Source organism: Amia ocellicauda, chromosome 17, assembly GCF_036373705.1.
Source record: "Amia ocellicauda isolate fAmiCal2 chromosome 17, fAmiCal2.hap1, whole genome shotgun sequence".
NCBI classification, from domain to species: Eukaryota; Metazoa; Chordata; class Actinopteri; order Amiiformes; family Amiidae; genus Amia; species Amia ocellicauda.
In genome coordinates, this window is record NC_089866.1 from 8,741,260 (window position 1) to 8,759,030 (window position 17,771).

General features: G+C 42.7%; 1 protein-coding gene across 1 annotated transcript; it reads right to left on the bottom strand.

Annotated features, from left to right (window-relative positions):
• Positions 1–5: 5 nt before the first annotated feature.
• bmerb1 (bMERB domain containing 1) lies at positions 6–16,868 on the bottom strand. Its single transcript, XM_066689090.1, has 6 exons — positions 16,599–16,868; positions 7,630–7,753; positions 4,738–4,811; positions 2,831–2,945; positions 2,331–2,413; positions 6–2,200 (listed from the first exon to the last, which is right to left on the bottom strand). Exons 1-6 carry the CDS (start codon positions 16,681–16,683, stop codon positions 2,082–2,084), a joined length of 600 nt encoding a protein of 199 aa, XP_066545187.1. The 5' UTR covers positions 16,684–16,868; the 3' UTR covers positions 6–2,081.
• Positions 16,869–17,771: the final 903 nt, after the last annotated feature.

Genomic DNA, 17,771 nt, shown 5'->3' on the forward strand with positions numbered 1-17,771 from the left:
TGACGCACTGTAGAAAGATGCTTTTATTGAAACCATATATATATATACACACCTTTTACATAATTGAGAGAAGATTGTGTCATGACTATGACTACTTTTTATTTTACCACCAAAGATCATACCAGTCAATATAATTTCATCGGGTCAGTTGTCTGGCTGTGCTTGTGTAGGTCATTCGGTTCATCCTGGGCAATATACAAATTAAATTCCAGCAACTAATTTGAAGAGAAGTCGGTATATAGTTAAATGTGTGAAGTTCACGCATTCTAGAAAGTACATTGAAATCATATCACCCTACATTCGGTAATCGCAATTTCAAGGTTTATTGTACAATAGTCAAAATTTGGTTAAGTATGGATTGCTTCTCTGTGTTTCTGGCCTTTCGTTGTGAGGCAGGTCTCGGGTGTCCTGTATCCTCACGGTTTCTCTTTGATGCTGCAGGGCTGTATACAAATGAGGGAAGCAATGCATTGGCTACAGCCTCTATACACTGCAGAGTGGTGTCTCTTCAGATACTTCGATGTGCTCTGAGGTTTGGGAGATTATTTCCTAGAAGTTCTTGGGTGGGGGGGGGGTCATTTTTAAAGTTGTTGCTGAAAATATTCACACTTTTCATCTGAACCTGTTATTTGGTCACTCATCGTAAAATACTACTCATCAGACTGCACTTACCTGTTGCATCTTTTGTAGGGCTCTACAATCTGGTATACATCCCCCATCTCAGTAACTTCTACGGTCTAGTTCTACTCTAAGTATTAAAATGTACATATTCTTTTTAACGACATGCATATGCTCTATCGTCTAATTATTTAATAAGGTAATATTGAAGGACATCTTGAACAATCGACATCAAGAACCACGTCTTGACATCAACAGTGCAGAAAAGTGGACGCTTTTGCCTTTTTGCCGTCTCTGAAAACCAGCAAGGCATTTGTCCGTTGTGATGGCTTTCAAAACGATTCAAAATAATAGCCCAGGATTTTTAATTTCTTAATGTTTCCAAGTGTTTCAGACCTAACCTATGTTTAAAAAAAAAAAAAAAAAAATAGGGCTCTTAACGGGCAACAATGTATAGTTTTGTTTCTCTTTTTCGTGCTGAAGCGGTCTTCAAGACACCTGCCAAGTCTGAAATCCTGGAATGAGTGCTTCACTCCAAAGAGTACCAGTGCTTCATCTTGGTCTCTTCTAGAGATGACGGGGGGAATGCTTACCCTTGAGACGAGCCTGTCTTTCTTGTCTAGAGGAGAGGGCAAGGTCTAGCAGAAAATGTGGCGTGCATGCTCCGAGAAAGCTGTGGGCTAACCAGAAACATCCCGTTGGGGTTTTCTTTTTGTTAAAAGGGGAAACGAGTGGATGTGAATGTAGCCTCCGCATAACAGATACAGCAGCAGACAATGCAGTGATGGTGGGCCTGCTGTTTGTTTTGTTTCTTAGCTAGGTTCCCTCATTTCCAAGCTTCCAGAGAACCCCAGTATTTAACTTTAATTTTATGCAAGGGTCCCCCTCTCTGGCGAGTTAAAGTATTGTGCTCGTAAATAACCATGTAAATGACCTGCATTTCAAGTAAGTAATCAGCAGTCAGTATCGTTCTACACTGCTGTGCTGAAGCGGTTGCTGTTTCAGCATTCACAATCTGGTGTGCCTGTGAATTGTCTGTGTGTGTGTGTGTGTGTGTAGGGATACATTTTAAGAGCCATTAAACCCTAGCATAAGCCTATTGTAGCTTAATAGTGCCAATTGGGACAGAAATGATCTAGGCAGCCTCACAGTCTCAAATGCTGCCATCTCTAGACATTTTAAGATTAAAAGTACAGTTAAGATGTGCACATAGTGTGCCACCTCAAATTACATTGTATTGACAAGTTTTTAGTTTTATGCTTTGAGTCGATCACACAGGACCCTGTAGTTGAGCTGGGTCATGCCTGGTTCACTTGGAAATGAGGTGTCTGCCCTGGAAGGGTGGGAGGGGTTGGGGACGGGCAGGGGAGTGGTGATCAGAGACAGCCTGGTGTTCTTCTGGTCTTGTACCCAGACAGAGCAGGCTGGGCTGGGCAAGCAGAAAGGCCCGGGCTGGGCCGGGGTTACATGATGGCACACTGGGTGGCCCCACAGCAGTCTTTGATAATGGCGACCCCAGACTTGGCGAAGGAGGGCTTGTTGGGTGGTGGCTCGGGAATGGACTTCTTCTGCTTGGCTGGGGCTGTGGGGGAGAGAAGGGAGAATCACAGGAGGGAGGTAAGAAACGTTCACCTTTTCTTACAATCTTGTTAATTAATAAGTACATTTAATACCAAGAGAGACTAATTGCACTCCCACACTGTAGTACTCACTCTCGGTCACTTTGGTCAGCATCTCTAGTGGCATCAGCTTCAGCCTCAGGAAGTCTGCCATTTCCTTGTCCTCCTCGCGCTCCCTGTGTGTACAGCAGAACTGGGTTAGTGCTCTCAATGCCCAGCCTCCTCCACCCAAGCTAGCTTTGTGCTTGGAGAGGGTCAGATACAGATGCCTGCATATCCTTCAGCCCCTCAAGGGCTAAATTTCCCCCAAATTGAACAACATGGCTTAAAGGAACAATAACTAATTGTCTTTATAAATTGGTGGTTTCGGGGTGGGACAGAAAACTGCTCTGGGGCTCTCCAGGAACAGGGTAGGAAAACACCAATTTCTAATGAGGCAGAAAATAAGGGCCACAGTTTGCGCTCTATGCCTGTGCATCTTGTGTGCATGTTATTCGATGGGTTCGACCAGGGAGAATAAGGCAGTGTATGTGAAAAACATGAATGTCCTTGCCTCCTTATAATAAAAACTAAATAAAACTCAGGACTCCTACCTTAATCTCTCCACCTCCGCATCGTCCACCAGGAAATCCCTCTTCTGGACCAGTTTATGGATTTTCAGGATCAATTCCTCCTCCTTCTGTCTGTGCTTCTTGGTCTTGTCCTTATCTGGAAGAGTGAGAGTGGGAAGCAGGGCAACAGGGTCACACGCCAGTGGGCCGGCAGTAATAAGAGAACTCATCCAGCTGTTCCACACCACTGCCTCGCTCGTCCCAGTGGTGTCACCAGGGCTGAATATTCTAGCCAGCCTACGCCCCTAATGCACTTCTGATTAATTGGGTTAGTTGGATTGATTTGGTGTTTTGTTTTTTCTGTGGGGTGGGTGGAAATGCTTGGGGGATTCCTATACCACATTTTAAGAATAACAAGAACTCTTAGGAGAATGTGTAGGCTTTTACTTCTTCCCATCCATTGCTGTATATGGTTGCTCTTACAGAAATTGTTTCTGCAAATGAACAGGTAATTGCTGCTAACATTCACCATAGTTTGCAGAAAGCTTGCCACCACAGCTTGCCAGAAGCTGTATATTTTGGTAAGGGTGGTCTCATTTTAGAAAACTCGGGGCTGGCTTTTCCAAAGTTATGTACTAATGAGTAATGGTATGTGTATTAGTCACTAACCTAATTCCAGATTCTCTCAAACTGGTTGTAAAACGCTCCCATAAATGGATCTTAATTTAGTAAACAAAATAATGCATTGAATTCAAACTGCCAATGTTACTCATGAGGAAAAAAACTCAAGACATCTGCACAGGCATAGTAGACTAGTTAATTGGGACTGTTCAAACTGTTTAGTGTGGAAACTGCAGAGGGCTAATGCAAGTACCTACACTGTAGTCCGCTCCTATTGGACATAGGTATTAACTATTGGTGCCGTTTTTTTTGTAACTCTACACCAGACACTGTCTTGGGAAATATATAATTAATGTAACACCTGCAGATTTATCCAAAGCTCTTTTAAAGCCGCTTCTCCAGATGCCATATATTCAATTACCTGGCCATTATTGTCGTTGATATTATGTATTGTTATTGTTGTATATCAGATTGAGGGGATGTTTTAAGTGTACCGTTCCTCCACAGTACACAAAGAAGCAGTGTGGGGGTTGGCAAGGGAGGCGATACTGCTGTGGTCGCAAACGCATGCAAATCAGCGGGATTACTTTACGCATCGGCACTTTCTCAGGAAATAAAAAGAAAAGAGAATATACAGTTGCTGGACTTTGATTTACAATTCCGATCTATTGCAAGTACATAAGGAATGCATCTCAATGCTGTGGAGGACTGGAGTGTGACAGTCGGTGCTGGATCTGTGCTTACTGTCCCCGTGTCGTCTGACGGGAGCTCTGCTGTAGTCTGTCTCCAAACAGAATGCTGATTACCGTCATATTGCTCTGGCTTCATGTCTGAATAGTAAAGCGGCGAGATCACAACCTGACAACCCTTCATCTCATTGACAGGTTATGAAGAAACCGCCAAGTGGCTAACGCTGCCAGGGAGGCCAGATTCTGGACATGACATGCTGCAAATAACCTGTCTCGGCCTGCATTCTGATAGAAGAAAACATGCCGCAACTGTTAGCCTTGTCTTTCATGGCAAAGCTCTGGCGAGGACTGAAGATAAGATCTGTGTAGTCTTAGAAGCTGTCTTCTTAAAACGATTTAATCCCAGAGCTACATTTCTTTTAACTCATCTATCAGTGTTAGTTTCATCTCTCAGACTGTGGCCTCAGCAAGCCAGAGTCATTTAAAACAATCAAATAGTCAATCCACCCACCAAGCAACCAACCAATCAATCAATGTTTATTATCAAGAGCTTTAACAATAGGGTGCTGACGGTACAACTGCAAAATTATAGTAAGTTTCCAGTGACAGTTGTATGGGATTGTGGAGAATCTCTCTCACCTGGCACTGCCACCACCTTCCTCAGCTCCTGCTTCAGGCTCATGATGTCTTTGCAGAGCTGGATATCGTCCATCCTAAATCGTGGGAGAACACATTGCTGAGCACACAGGAAGCCAAGGCCGCACTCGAATGCAAGCTGTACACTCTTCACATTGCGCTGATATGTAACACAACCTCCTGCATAGAGACAAATGTGTATAATCCATTATGAATACAGACCAGCGCAGTACATTGAGGGTTCGGACATATTGTGGCAGACAATATTGAAGGCGAAAGACCCAGAAAGAGGGAATTAATAGCCATGCATTGTCTTCCCCTTACTAGGATTAACAGCATTTGATTGTGTAAAGTAAAAGCCAGATTGTGATAACTCTATCGTTTGTATGAATTAAGGTTTAAAATGCCTCGACTATTTGATTTCCAAGTACTTAGTGTAACCTTTAAGACCATAACCAAACACTAGAAGACTCAATCACACACAAACACACATTTTTCACAGGTTTCCAGGCATCCACATACCCATTCACTTGTATATGTCACTTTGTTTTGACCTCTCCTGCCTCCAGCACACTGACAGCGAGAGAGGTTCTATCAGTGTCGCCCTGCTGGGAATTTAATTTCAATGTGATAAATCAGAGCCTGATGACTCATCCTCATCTCTCTCTCTCTCTCTCTCGCTACATTTCCTAAACCATGTATAAATGAGAAATTAAAATGTAGCTTAGCTATTTCCCGTATCCGTCTCGTCTCTTACCGGATTAACACATTTGAAAGTTTTATGGTTTGTTTTCGGAAAAGGGCCAGTGGAGCCAAAAGCTTTGAAAACTGCCCATTAAATAAGCAATGTGGGAGCCAGGGGGGAAAACTTCAGTACTAAATCCAATGCTACATAAAAATGAAAGCTAACCGTTATCTATGGGCCACTGCGTCTGCCACATATTTCACACACACCAACAACAAGATTGCAAATTAAATGCAGACACCTAATATTCCCTTCTCTCTAGGTAGACAAAACCGCTAATTTTCAGTTCAGTAAGGTTAGTGTGTGCTTCTGAGTAGTTGTGGGGATAAATGCCAGTATGCACCAAGGAGGAAGAACTAAATAATAATTTGAGAGTAGAGGCTGCCTTGTCTCCCTCTCAAGCTGTGATTAGATCTTGCAATGAAAAGAACCTAGAATCACTTCTCTTTTCAAGACCGCTTCTTATATGAAAGCATCGTGAAGATGAGTCTGGCTAATGAGCTGCTGTTTGCAATCTGGTGTAGCTGCTGCTGATGCAGGGGGCTATCTCCCAGGCCCTCTCTCTGTATCCGATTCTCCCCAATCTCAAATGCGAATCCTACACAACATAAAATAGACTTCGGACAAAGAGACATGAAATATGTCCGCTTCTGCCTGGCTGCTGAATTAGGCGCCAAAGAAGAAAAGCGATTACACGGAAATTATAATTTGCCTTTCTTCCCTGGCAAAAGCACTTGGTGCTGGTGCCACAGTTAAATGGACAAACCGAGTCCTACAGGGCTGTGCTTCGACAGAACTGTTATTCCAGGCATCACGGTCGGACGGACAGAAAAAAGCCCTATGATTCTCTAGTACTGGAGTGTCTGAAAGCTGGCGAGAAATTTTCATTGCATTTCTTCTCAGATGGAAAGACAATCTCTCTCCCCAGCTCGCTAATACGCTGCTGCAAATTAGTTCATTTAATCTGTTCTTTCAATTGAAAACTAAATTGGGTCGCTGTTGCAGCAGAACCCAAACATGAAGATAATTGGCTGGGCAGGTCGGGAACGTGCAGAAAGCAGGCATACTGTATAGGCACAGGCAAGCAATTAAGATCCTGTGATCTTTCGAGTATTCTGAGCCACTGGAAGGCTATTGGAGCTCCTGTCTGTTCAGAACAGATTGTTCAGCACAGGCTTATTTTTGTTAAATCTGCAGTTATATGAAAATAAATGTCCATTCCTCTGCAGATAAAAGGGACATCACTGGATGGGGATCGTTTCGAGTCTGTTTACAAAACACTATTTACTATGGAGTAAGCCATGTACAAGTGTTTATTATAGTAACTGTAATATACTTACAGCTTATATACTCACACAAAAGTTGAGATATAAACTGTAGGTGTACTTGCCACACCACCCACCAAAAAAAATATTTATTAAAATCTGCACAGTGTATCTTGGCCTTACTCATGGGAACTCAGAGGCCCATTGCTGACTGATGGTTTCTTTAATATTATTTCTCTGTAAAATAATAGTATCATTTATTATTATTATTATTATTATTATTACTACTATTATTATTCTGAATGTATACTGGTATGTCTAATTGAAATTCAGAGAGGATGAGAGGAGCAGGTGATAGAGGAATAACACCCCATCACGTTAATTGAGATTGAGAGAGCACTTTCTCTCTGTCTATCTGCCCCCCCTGCTCTCTGCCAATCACCGGTGGCAGGTGTGATGGGATGCTGGGGAGGGGGGCAGCAGGGTGGGGTTGGATTCGCTCTCGCTCCTCGATTGAATCTTCACATTTGCAGGCAGCTGGGAGCAGAGGGGGCGAATTGTGCTGATGTCAGCCCCGGCTCTCCCGTCATGGTTTTCAGCACAGCAGACACACAAACATGTACTCTCTGCCACACATAACACACACACACACTCACACTCACTGAATCCTTTAACACAATGAAGCAACAAAGTACATACAATTCTCAGTGCAATGTGACTCACAAACACACAATTTACATAAATGCACTGAATCTTTTATACACAATGGTAGCCTGACACACTATCCAAAGTGTAATGTGATGCATTCACACACACGTTTATAAACTGCAGATCTGTGTGTGTGTGTGTAACGGTGGGTGAGGAATGGGCAGCAGGTTTACTGACATGAAGCGCAGCTCGGACTCGCGTCGCACCAGAACCTCGCGGAGCCTCTGGATTCGGACCATCTCCACCTCGATCTCATCAGGAGACATGGTGCTCTCGGCCATGGACACCACATCTGGCTGGGCTGCAGGAGTGAGAGGGAGAGAGAGGTGGTCACACATTGCTCATGCAATTTGGCAATACTTTCAGGTATTTGAGTGGCTTTTTGAATGTCTGTTAACAACTAATTGTTAACTTCCAAAGGATTTCCACACGAGAATAGTTTACCTTGTGTTCATAACATGTATAGAGGTCAGCTGCTCTTGAGGTTATTGGGTCTCTAGCAGTAGTTTAATATATTAATTTGTGTACCTCGATTCAATCGCAAGCCTTTAGCCCTAACCCAGCTAACCCATTTAGTTCTAGCACCATTGTGTGAGGTTGTAATTTGGTTTTATTGTGACCCATTTCTGTAACCAATATATATGAAACACATTTCTATTATTCTGCATGCATATAGAATGTATCTGGTGTTCCTTTACAAATACATTCACTCCAAATAAGCATGCCATCCTCTCGGCTGTGTTATTTAAGCCTATTGTTTTGCCCCTGGAATGTTATGTAACGGCCATTTTATAATGTGTGTTTTTTTTTTGTTTTGTTTTTTTTAACGAATCTTTGTCAACATCTGTTCCCTGGAGTTGACATATTTGCATCGCCACAGTGTCATATTATATTAAGTTCACTTAATTTGTGTTATTGGGTTAGTAGGGAGGTTGCGGTTGGCTGGGTTCACCAGATTCTGCTGCTCTGCGGTCTTAATTCCATCTCTAATAATTATACTGTGATTATGTATCACACATTTATAAATCATGCAGGCGTTGTGGCCACAGGTAATGCACAATACAGAACACCGAAGGAAGAACAGGATGCCAGAAAGCTGCTACATATTTTCAGATCAGCATAGACATTATAGGGAAATCTCTTTTAAACTACGGGTGCTTCCTGCTGTCTATATGCCTGTGCCCTTCCCAGGGGGCACTGAGATGTCAGAGGGCTGGGTGTGGGCTTGGGGCTGTTTCGGATGGCTCTCCTTCCCTGGGAAGGGTGCAGGGCTTGTTCCTGTGTGGGAGGGTGAGAGTTTGAACGTGAGCCACAGCAACACAGACCCATGAGTGACTTAGTCTGAAATCGAAAGCGAACAGTTCATTAAGGTTTTAGTCAGTGGCTTATCACATCAGTGCCAATTTACAAGGCAATAAATCCTTGTGGCATAACTGAGTTTTGCAGGGCCTGTGCAAATTCATTTGATCTGTATTAAAATTGCATTGCCATACGAATTGATGAGCATTAATTAATTAGGATCAGCTCCATTAGACCAAGGGAGGAAGAGAGGGCGGAGGTGTAACGCACAGGGCCCTATTATGGAACGGAATAGGAAGTGTGCAGGAATTATGTTTCCAAGTTTTTCTTTGTGGTGTTCTTCATGAGTAGACATTTTTTAAATAACTACGAGATTTAATTGGTATGTAAGGATTTTAATACAGAACCACTGCATGACCACTAGTTTATTCACATAAAATGAAAACCTAGTTGAAGTCATGGGTAAAAAGTTTTAATTGTAATTGATTGCAAAAACATTTACTTTTAAATTAAAAATAATATATTCAATTACATTTTGTCTAATCTTCTCTAATCTAAACTTCCAGTCAATTCAGTTTGATAAATAATACTGTACACTTAATGGCACTTTGGTTAATTAAGCTCTGTGTATGGCTTAAGTTGCATTTTAATGACTCATGTTTTATGCAACAGACATGATTACAAGCTTGCAGTGTTTGCTGTACATCTCTGGCCCCTACCTGAGAGACACTGGGGACTGATAAATAAGCTTGTCTACAGCCTGCATTTTACAAACATGCAGCTTCCAACCAAATGGTCCCAGCCCTGGCCTGGCCTTGTTTCTTTGCTTGCTTTAATCCACAAGCTACAGCTCTGTGTTGAGGGAGGGGGAGCCGACCTGGTCCCGAGGTGGCAGGCGGCTCTGCATTGTTTTTGAGCATCTGGAAAAATGTGTGCGTTTCCCTTGTGATGAAAGGTAGAACGAGGAACTCTGTGTGTCAGTGCGTATTTAAAATGCAAAGCCACCACCCACTGCAATTTACAACTAAACAGGAAGCTGGGAGTCTGGCAGGCAGAAGAGCTAACCAGGTCCCTCAGGAGCTGGGGGGAGGATTAACAAGGTGGAAGGGCAACCCAGAGATCAGATTATTCTCAATGAAGGACTCCCTGAGCCACTGCACCACACACACTCTCACCAACACACACATGCTTACTGAAGATAGGACTCAGACATGAATTTCTAAATGTTCTGGGTAAACACCTGACAAACTGACAGTACTCGAGCTCCTCACAGACACATTTGTTCACATTTGATACGCACTAATGGGTCTAATTAGAGCAAGCTTACTTAACATGACATCTTGTTAACATACTAAAAACAACCAGTAGAGTCTCAAGAGATGGCACACTGGATGATACATGAAATTTTGTTATTATTATTATTATTATTATTATTATTATTATTATTATTATTATTATTATATATCTGCAGTATGATGAAGCACTAGGAGAGGGAAAGGAAAGTCTCACTCTGTAATTCTTTAATGAGACAGGACAATGCCAGAGTGTGAGTGTGCCTGGCAGCATTATTCTTCTGTGCACTGCTCTGCTTTAGGATGCTTTTTCTCCTCAATGGCTTCTATCTGTAGCATGCCGAGTCTTGACCATTAATCACGTCGCTGCTTGGATGCAGAAGACCATGACTCTGCTGTGCTACCCCCCCAGTGATAGCCCAATTACCAAGACAGTTATGGCACTAATGAGCCTGAAAAAAAAATGAATTACTGTATATCTCTGCCAGGCTTGTCTGAAGTACAGAAGTACAAGTTAAATTACCCCCCACCCCACCACACACACACACATGTTTGTGCCTCCCTCTGTAGAAACAGGCACGTGTCTCTCCGCACACTATCTGTTAGAGCAGCTTTGGGCTGACTCAGTTATATACTCTTGTTCTGTTGATTTATAAAAATATTTACAAGGAAAATAAAAAAAACCTTCAGAGGAACATAAGTTACATAAGTTATTATTCACCAGCTCTTCCACCCCTGGCTGCCTAGCGCACCGCTTGGAGATGGTGTGGATGGGTGATTCAAGATGAGCAACCACAAAGCTGGGGTTTGTAGCAATTAAAACCGAGCAGATGAGGGTCTCAGAGACTGGGGTGGTCTGAGGGCTGGGGAGAGAGTGCGGCCATGTGGATAGAACTGAGAAAGTGCAAACGCCATCTACACAGAGAACTTGTGAACCCTTTCTTTTGCAAGAACATCCTAATTTTATGCCACACTGCAGCCCAGCACTGAGACACTGAGCTACTGAACACACTGCAGCCAAGCATTCAAGCTCCCTGCCTACCTCTTACAATGCAGTCATTAAAAGCAGCTCAAACCTGCTGCCTCCCATATGAGAGCACTGCAGTCCAACCTGTCCTCAATGCAGTATAAGAAGATCTGCCTGCTTCTGGACTTCATGCATATTTCACAAAGCAAACAAGCAAAGACCTGGCATCTAACACTCCCTAGCCAGCCTGGGAGAGCTGCGTCTGCATTGCACATAGGCCATTTCTGCCAAACCAAACTTCACTTCTCTCATTGTCTTGTTGGATATCAACATTGTGTCATTTCTTGCACCAAATTCATCTCCAATGCTGCATCCTCTATCAAGTATATACACCCTGTCACCTCTCCTGTACCAGGGTGTGTGAGCAGGGAGCCTGGTTATTGTTATACATCACAATTTTTTATGTTCTCCGTTTCGATGCAAATAAGTGAATTCAATTGCCAATCCTGCCAGCAATGAGATGGAGGTGTTGAATTTGCTGGCGCTTACATTTCTCATGCAAATCTGTCTCCTCGGTTCAGCGCGGAAGCTGTCAGACTGGCTGTACTTCTACAGTGCGCGGAATCTGGCTGAAAAGATACGGGCCAGCCCCTGCCATATTCTCATGTACTGCACAAAAGCAGAAAAAGAAAAAATGTACTCATTCACGTGCTAAACTGATAAATAAGTCCCTTGCTTATTTTCCTGCTCTTTCCATTTATAAACTTGACAGATAAACTGTAATAAACAGAATAGGAGCTGGCACGTGAAATTCATAGGTATTTTTTAGTACCATAACTCAACACAGCACTTCTTGTCTGCAGGAAATGGGAATCCCCCAAAACAAGCTTCCCCCTGGCGCTCGTTTATTACACATCCATTCCATTATTAAGTACACCGTATTGAGTGTTCCTGAAGAACAATGATGCCTTCAGTGAGCCGTGTTGCTCTGCTATCACACACAGGCAGTAGTGTGCACAGCCACAGGAGTGCAGGGTGTCAGATAACCCTGGGAGGAGAGAGCCTGTCAGCGCTGGGCACGGAGACATTGTGATGACAGCTGACTCCAGCCTGGCAGGGCACTGACCCAGACAGCAAGCCCAGCGCCAGGAGCCAGTGACAGACTGCCAGCTTGGTTTGATGTCTTGGAATGAACGGATCATCAGCTAAGACTGACAATTTATTCTCTTGACGGCTCTGAGTGGCATGGAAGAGGCCATGCGGGCAAATGTGGTCTCATCTCATTCCACTCTATTACCAAAACTAACGATGAAATGGACCAAAAGCAAAAGACAGCTGTTCACAGTACATTTAACAAGGTTTAGACCCAACCTTGGCCTTATTGGTGGATGCAATTCTTTTGATAGATGGTCGGAACCAATTTCTGCTAATCCTCCCATAGCACAGTCGCACAGCACAGAGAGAAGTGGCTGCTTCCCAGCTTTATGACAGTAGTGTGTTATGCTGGTAGATGTTCAGGCTCTCTCGATACAGGGATGGTACATTCTGGGCACAGGAAGGTCCCTTTCATGTTGTTCTACAAGGACCGAACCACCCCACCAACATGGTAGACTGGCACAAGAGAACAGTCCAAGACGGGAAAGGGATGGGAGGCACCGTGCTGAGTTCCAGGCACCGAGAGAAGAATAAAACCAGCATCGGAGACGGGAATTCTTATTTTGGCATTCCTTATCAGTGACTGGCAGGATTCCCAGAAGAATTCCGTTCACTGCTACAAGCCCCCACCCTCGCCAGCTTCCTCTATGCCCTCTCCCACTATTAAGAGTGTCGAACACTGTAGGCATTCACACGCTGGAGAAGGGCTCAGTGAGAGGCAAGTGTGTGTGTGTGTGTGTGTGTGTTTGTGTGTGTGACTGAGCCATAAGCACAGTATTACAGGCTGAATTAAGCCAGAGAAAAAGAAACTGCTAGAGCTTCATCACACACTCTTTTACTGTAATCTCTCCGGCTGCGAGTCGATATCACAGAGCATCAGAGTTGTGATAGTGAAGCTTCAGAAAAACCTTATCTGTGTTGTACATTTGGTGTGCCCTGCACCCTCTCTGTTACATTTCAGCCTGTATCAAGGCCTGGGATCTAACATGGGGGAAGCAGGCATGATTCTGGAATCAGAAACATAGGATGGCAGATTAAAATAGATACCTAAATATATAAATAAATACATCGGAGTATTATCAATTTGAAAAATAAAGAATTCTCTTTCAAACATCACTCTCAAGAAACCCAAGGTTATTTCACAGCTTGTCCTGTATAATTGGAAGCTGTGTACTAAAGGGCTAAATAAAACAACAATGAACACAACATTATACCTTTATCACACACATATGGGATCTTTTGTGTGACGGACTGTATGCATGTGTGCATTGGGGCTGTTCATAGGGTTGGTGTAAGGTACATGGGGGGGCTCCAGTGTCTTGTAATAAATGGAGTTGAATGATACATGAAAGCTATGAGCTACTCAGACTAAAAATAACTTACGACTGTCCCAAGCATTTCACCCTGACAGGAGTAATTCCTAACAAGACTCATCAGCAGTTCACAGACACCAAGGTGCTATTATTATTATAATTATTATTATTATTATCTTCAGACTAGCCTGAATGAAACCGGTTACAGAGCTGGGTCTTGTTAAGGGCCTTGCTCAGACTGAGTCTACATTAAAAGTCCTTATTGGGTCGCCACAGCACTGTCACAGCTGTATCAATCTTTGTTATCTTTTTATTAATACCCTAATCCCTGCATGTCCCTCCTGGAGTCTCATGCAACCGTTTTCAAGCCATAAGCAATCTTTCCTCAAATTGAATTTTTGTCCAAAGACTTGGCCCTTTATAGCTGGACTGGACCTCTTTATGAGTAATCAATTTAATTTTCCTTTGCTGTAGTACAGTGCACTATTCTGTGACAAAGCACGAACAGCCATGAAAATCATAAGCTGGTTTCCAATTATATTCTGTTGTCTTTGGCAAACTATTGCAAAATGCATGTATGGTTATGTACTATTGCAGTTAAATATATCCTAGAAGCATTAGAGGACCACTCTCAAAGAAAATGTGAGCTACTGAGAAGCACAGGGGGGTTGTGGAATTCTCTATCCAAAAGATTTTTTTTTTTAAATCTGAAATACAGTTTAGATTGCATCTAACTCAACAGCCTTCAGGGTATGCAAATAGCAAGTCTTACATCCCAGGCCGCTGAAAGAAGATGTCAGATTGATTTTCTATCAACAAAAGCCATTTTTGCAAGCACTCTGAGTTGCTAGCTGTCGGAAAAACATATATATATACATATATATATATATATATATATATATATATATATATATATACACAAAAGGATTTCGTTTTTTGATTTTCTGTCTCAGGGGTCTAAAATTAATCAAATTACCACATGATGTTCTTTGTGCTATTTGACTTGGACGTCTCATTTCTAATTTCAGAACTAGGTACTGTTAAAGACAACAAAAGCAAAACTGCTATGTTAGTGCAATGAGGACTGAAATATCAATCTCCCTCAGACCTGTAATGCAGAGCAGAAAATAAATCATAACTGTGACTGAGCTTCAGTTTTACAGTACTTTTAGGAATACTGATTTTTTGTGCATCGTTTTATTTTTCCATTCATAAACTTTAACAGTGTCATGTGTTTCTGGAAGTGCTGAGCCCAATGCAGATGCAAATTTGTTTTTGCAAGCCAGGCAGTAACATGGAAGGGTTTCATATTTACATATGGAATTACACTCAAGTCATTTACAGGGGACAGAGCCGAAGGTGACAAAATACAGCACAGATCACAACCACAGAGAGATGAAGAGCAGTAAGAGTAAATGCAGGTGAGACAGTAAAACAGAGTGCGAGAAACCCTAAATGGCATAGTATCAGGAAGTCATGGGTAACTATCTGGAAAATAAAATTGCAAAGCAACAGTGCCATCTCACAGCTGTGTCACTTAAAGCCCGTTGATGTTCCTCCTTTCTGATGATTTCTCATCGTTGCTCCTCCTGCTGGAACGCAAGGCTTTCGGACCAAGAGGTACAAGAGTGACACACTTTGCTGTAGCATGAGAGTCCACATCTTAACTATTAATCACTGCCTGCCACAGCGGTATAGAAGTCGTATTAAATTATATCAAATACCAAAGCCCTAGCAGGCTTCTCGGTGCAATGGGACAGAACAGTTTGTAAAGCTTGCTAAAAATAGCAACCGGCATTTCTATTCATACTGATGTGCTGAATTCATCCATAAGAGCTGTCCTACTCTCTCTCTCAGTCGTACTGCCACGGTTCATACGCAGCACTGCCCATTGGGGCATAAGCCTGTTTTGATTTAGTTGTGTGTTTGCATGGGGTGATCATTGGTGAGAGTTCAGTGGAGGATTTAAAAAGGGCATTGTGCTCAAATAACTGTAGCTGGTCAGTGGAAACAATGTTGTTATGCTCCATAGCATTGCTCAGATGTACAAATGTGGATGGGGGCCAACAGATCTACACTGTAAACACCTACTTTGAGAATCATGGACAACGATTTCTACTGTGCTCACTCCGAGGTGATTTATGCATACCTCATTACAGGGGCGTAGATTTTGTTACAGAATTGGGGGGATGCTGTCAATATAGGGGGGGACGTGTTCCTTACGTCTATGGAGCTGGACATACTATTAGGGGGGGACAATTTAATGTTCTCTCAAAACCTATGCCTATGCCTCATTAGGATTGACTTTGCAACCTAGGTGCTCGTGGAAGATAGCTGATCATTAGATGATAGATGATCATTTTTGATCAGAATCCCCCAACATGCATGTGTGTGTGTGTGTGTGTGTGTGGACCAGAGAATGCCCTGGACAGTGCAGTATTTGCAGTTCAATATCAATTGGCAGCAGGTTTTGTCAGCAGATGTTCAGGCTAGGCAAACACAGTGGTTCATAAATCAATGCGCACCTGAGGCTAGTGGACCTGGGGAGAGGAGGAGGAGGTAAAGGAAACCTGGAATTCTTCTCTATTTAATAACACTAGGTACCTGTTCGCAAGCACTGAGAGCAAAACAAATACCGTTAGTACAGCTGACTGTGCGCTGTGCAAAGACATTTCATCCAACCTGCGACACTTAGCAATGCGAAACTCCCCTCATTGCCTGGGCTACCGTAATGTATTCCCATCTGAGCACCAGTTCAAAGCCAGGCTACGCCGTGCGTTCGCCACTAGCCAGCAATAAATGCATAACATCTGCGGATAACATGCCCAAAACGACCAAAAGCAAATAACACATTGTAAGTTTAACCAGTGAAGGGAAAATAGTCACATGACACTTTTTCCCTTTGATAACAAGAAAATAAAAATCTGGTTGATATTGTCGTGAGTGTGACGCTGTGATTGATATTGAGTATTTTTGCAAATGCCTGTTTTTAAAAATAGCATTGATGTTTTGGTCAGGCGCCCTGCGAAACTCAGCCCAAGTCATTTGCAGCGGGTCTCCTGCCTTACAGCTTTCAGTCTAATCCACCCATAACACTGACACACCATCATAAACACTCACCTTTGTCCGCTTTCCACTCCGTTTCGAGCACAGCGCCGTAGCTTTTCTGCGCTAGGTTCTCCGATAGGTTTCTTTTTAATTCCATAGCTGCTGCCGGTGTTATGCCGTATTTTTCCCGTTTATAATGATCCTTGTTATACAGGTGCCCGTTACCTTTCGTTTCTTGGTGTTTTTGTGTGTGTGGGGGGGTGTTTTTCTAGCTAAATCACTTTCGGCCAGTTCTTCGATTCCACCGACCCGAGGTGCTCAGCATCTTTCTCCTCCGCCAGGCTGAATGGGATGCACAGCGAAGCGGGTGACGTTGGGAGCGTTCTCGGAAGGATGCTGCGAGCATGCGCAGTGCGGACGGGAGGCGGAGGGACTGGGTACCAAACGGGGACGTTGTGTACAGTGAGGCAGCCGCACGCTAAGTTTAAAGATTATGAAAGATGCATTTGAATTCTTTACATTTTAACATTTTTAAAAAATCTTTATATGCATCATTCTATATTTGCACTATTTTCTAAGTTTACATTTTTTATTGTATCAGTTTATATAAAATAGGTTGCTATCTCTAACAAATGCAATTGACGGTTACCCAGAGTCCGATTTAGTTTGGCGAAACTAATAGTAATGCAACATGTTTGCAAACATACATTTAATGCTAAATTAAAATGTATTAGTGCATGTATACACATACTGGTTTAAAATGTTTTAAGATTTATATGTATATACAGTGTAATGGATACTGAGAATTATATTTAGACCCACTGCCTCATATGATGTGTGATTATTATTATTATTATTATTGATAACACCCACTGTCTTTAAATACTGAATAACAACTGGGGGACAGTTGCAATGTCCTCTATCCTCAGCAGGCTCTGTTCTCAGCAGCAGCGAACAGATGGCTTACTCCTGGAAACTCTGCTGTTGGGGTTGACATGAAGCGAGGCAGAGAGGTGATCTGGAGTTAGCAAGGGGATTGGCAGCATGCCCACCAGGCATACCGCAGGTTTCCATGTCTCTGTTGCTAGATAAGGATTCTATAGTGCCATTTGTCCAAAATTATTATTATTTATAATAATAATAATAATACAAAACCATTATACAATATTCTAGATGTATGTGACCAAGAAGAGTCTTAGTGCCATTACTGGAAATTGTATAGGCTATCTGTACATTGTTTTGCAA

What these genes read in the sequence shown, in the direction of transcription:
- bmerb1 (XM_066689090.1), bottom strand. Translation starts at nt 16,683, where the DNA reads ATGGAATTAAAAAGAAACCTATCGGAGAACCTAGCGCAGAAAAGCTAC. An exon ending in GAGTCCGAGCTGCGCTTCAT is followed by an intron (nt 4,812 to 7,629) that starts GTCAGTAAACCT and finishes CCCACGATTTAG; the next exon opens with GATGGACGATATCCAGCTCT. An exon ending in GCGGAGGTGGAGAGATTAAG is followed by an intron (nt 2,414 to 2,830) that starts GTAGGAGTCCTG and finishes CTGTACACACAG; the next exon opens with GGAGCGCGAGGAGGACAAGG.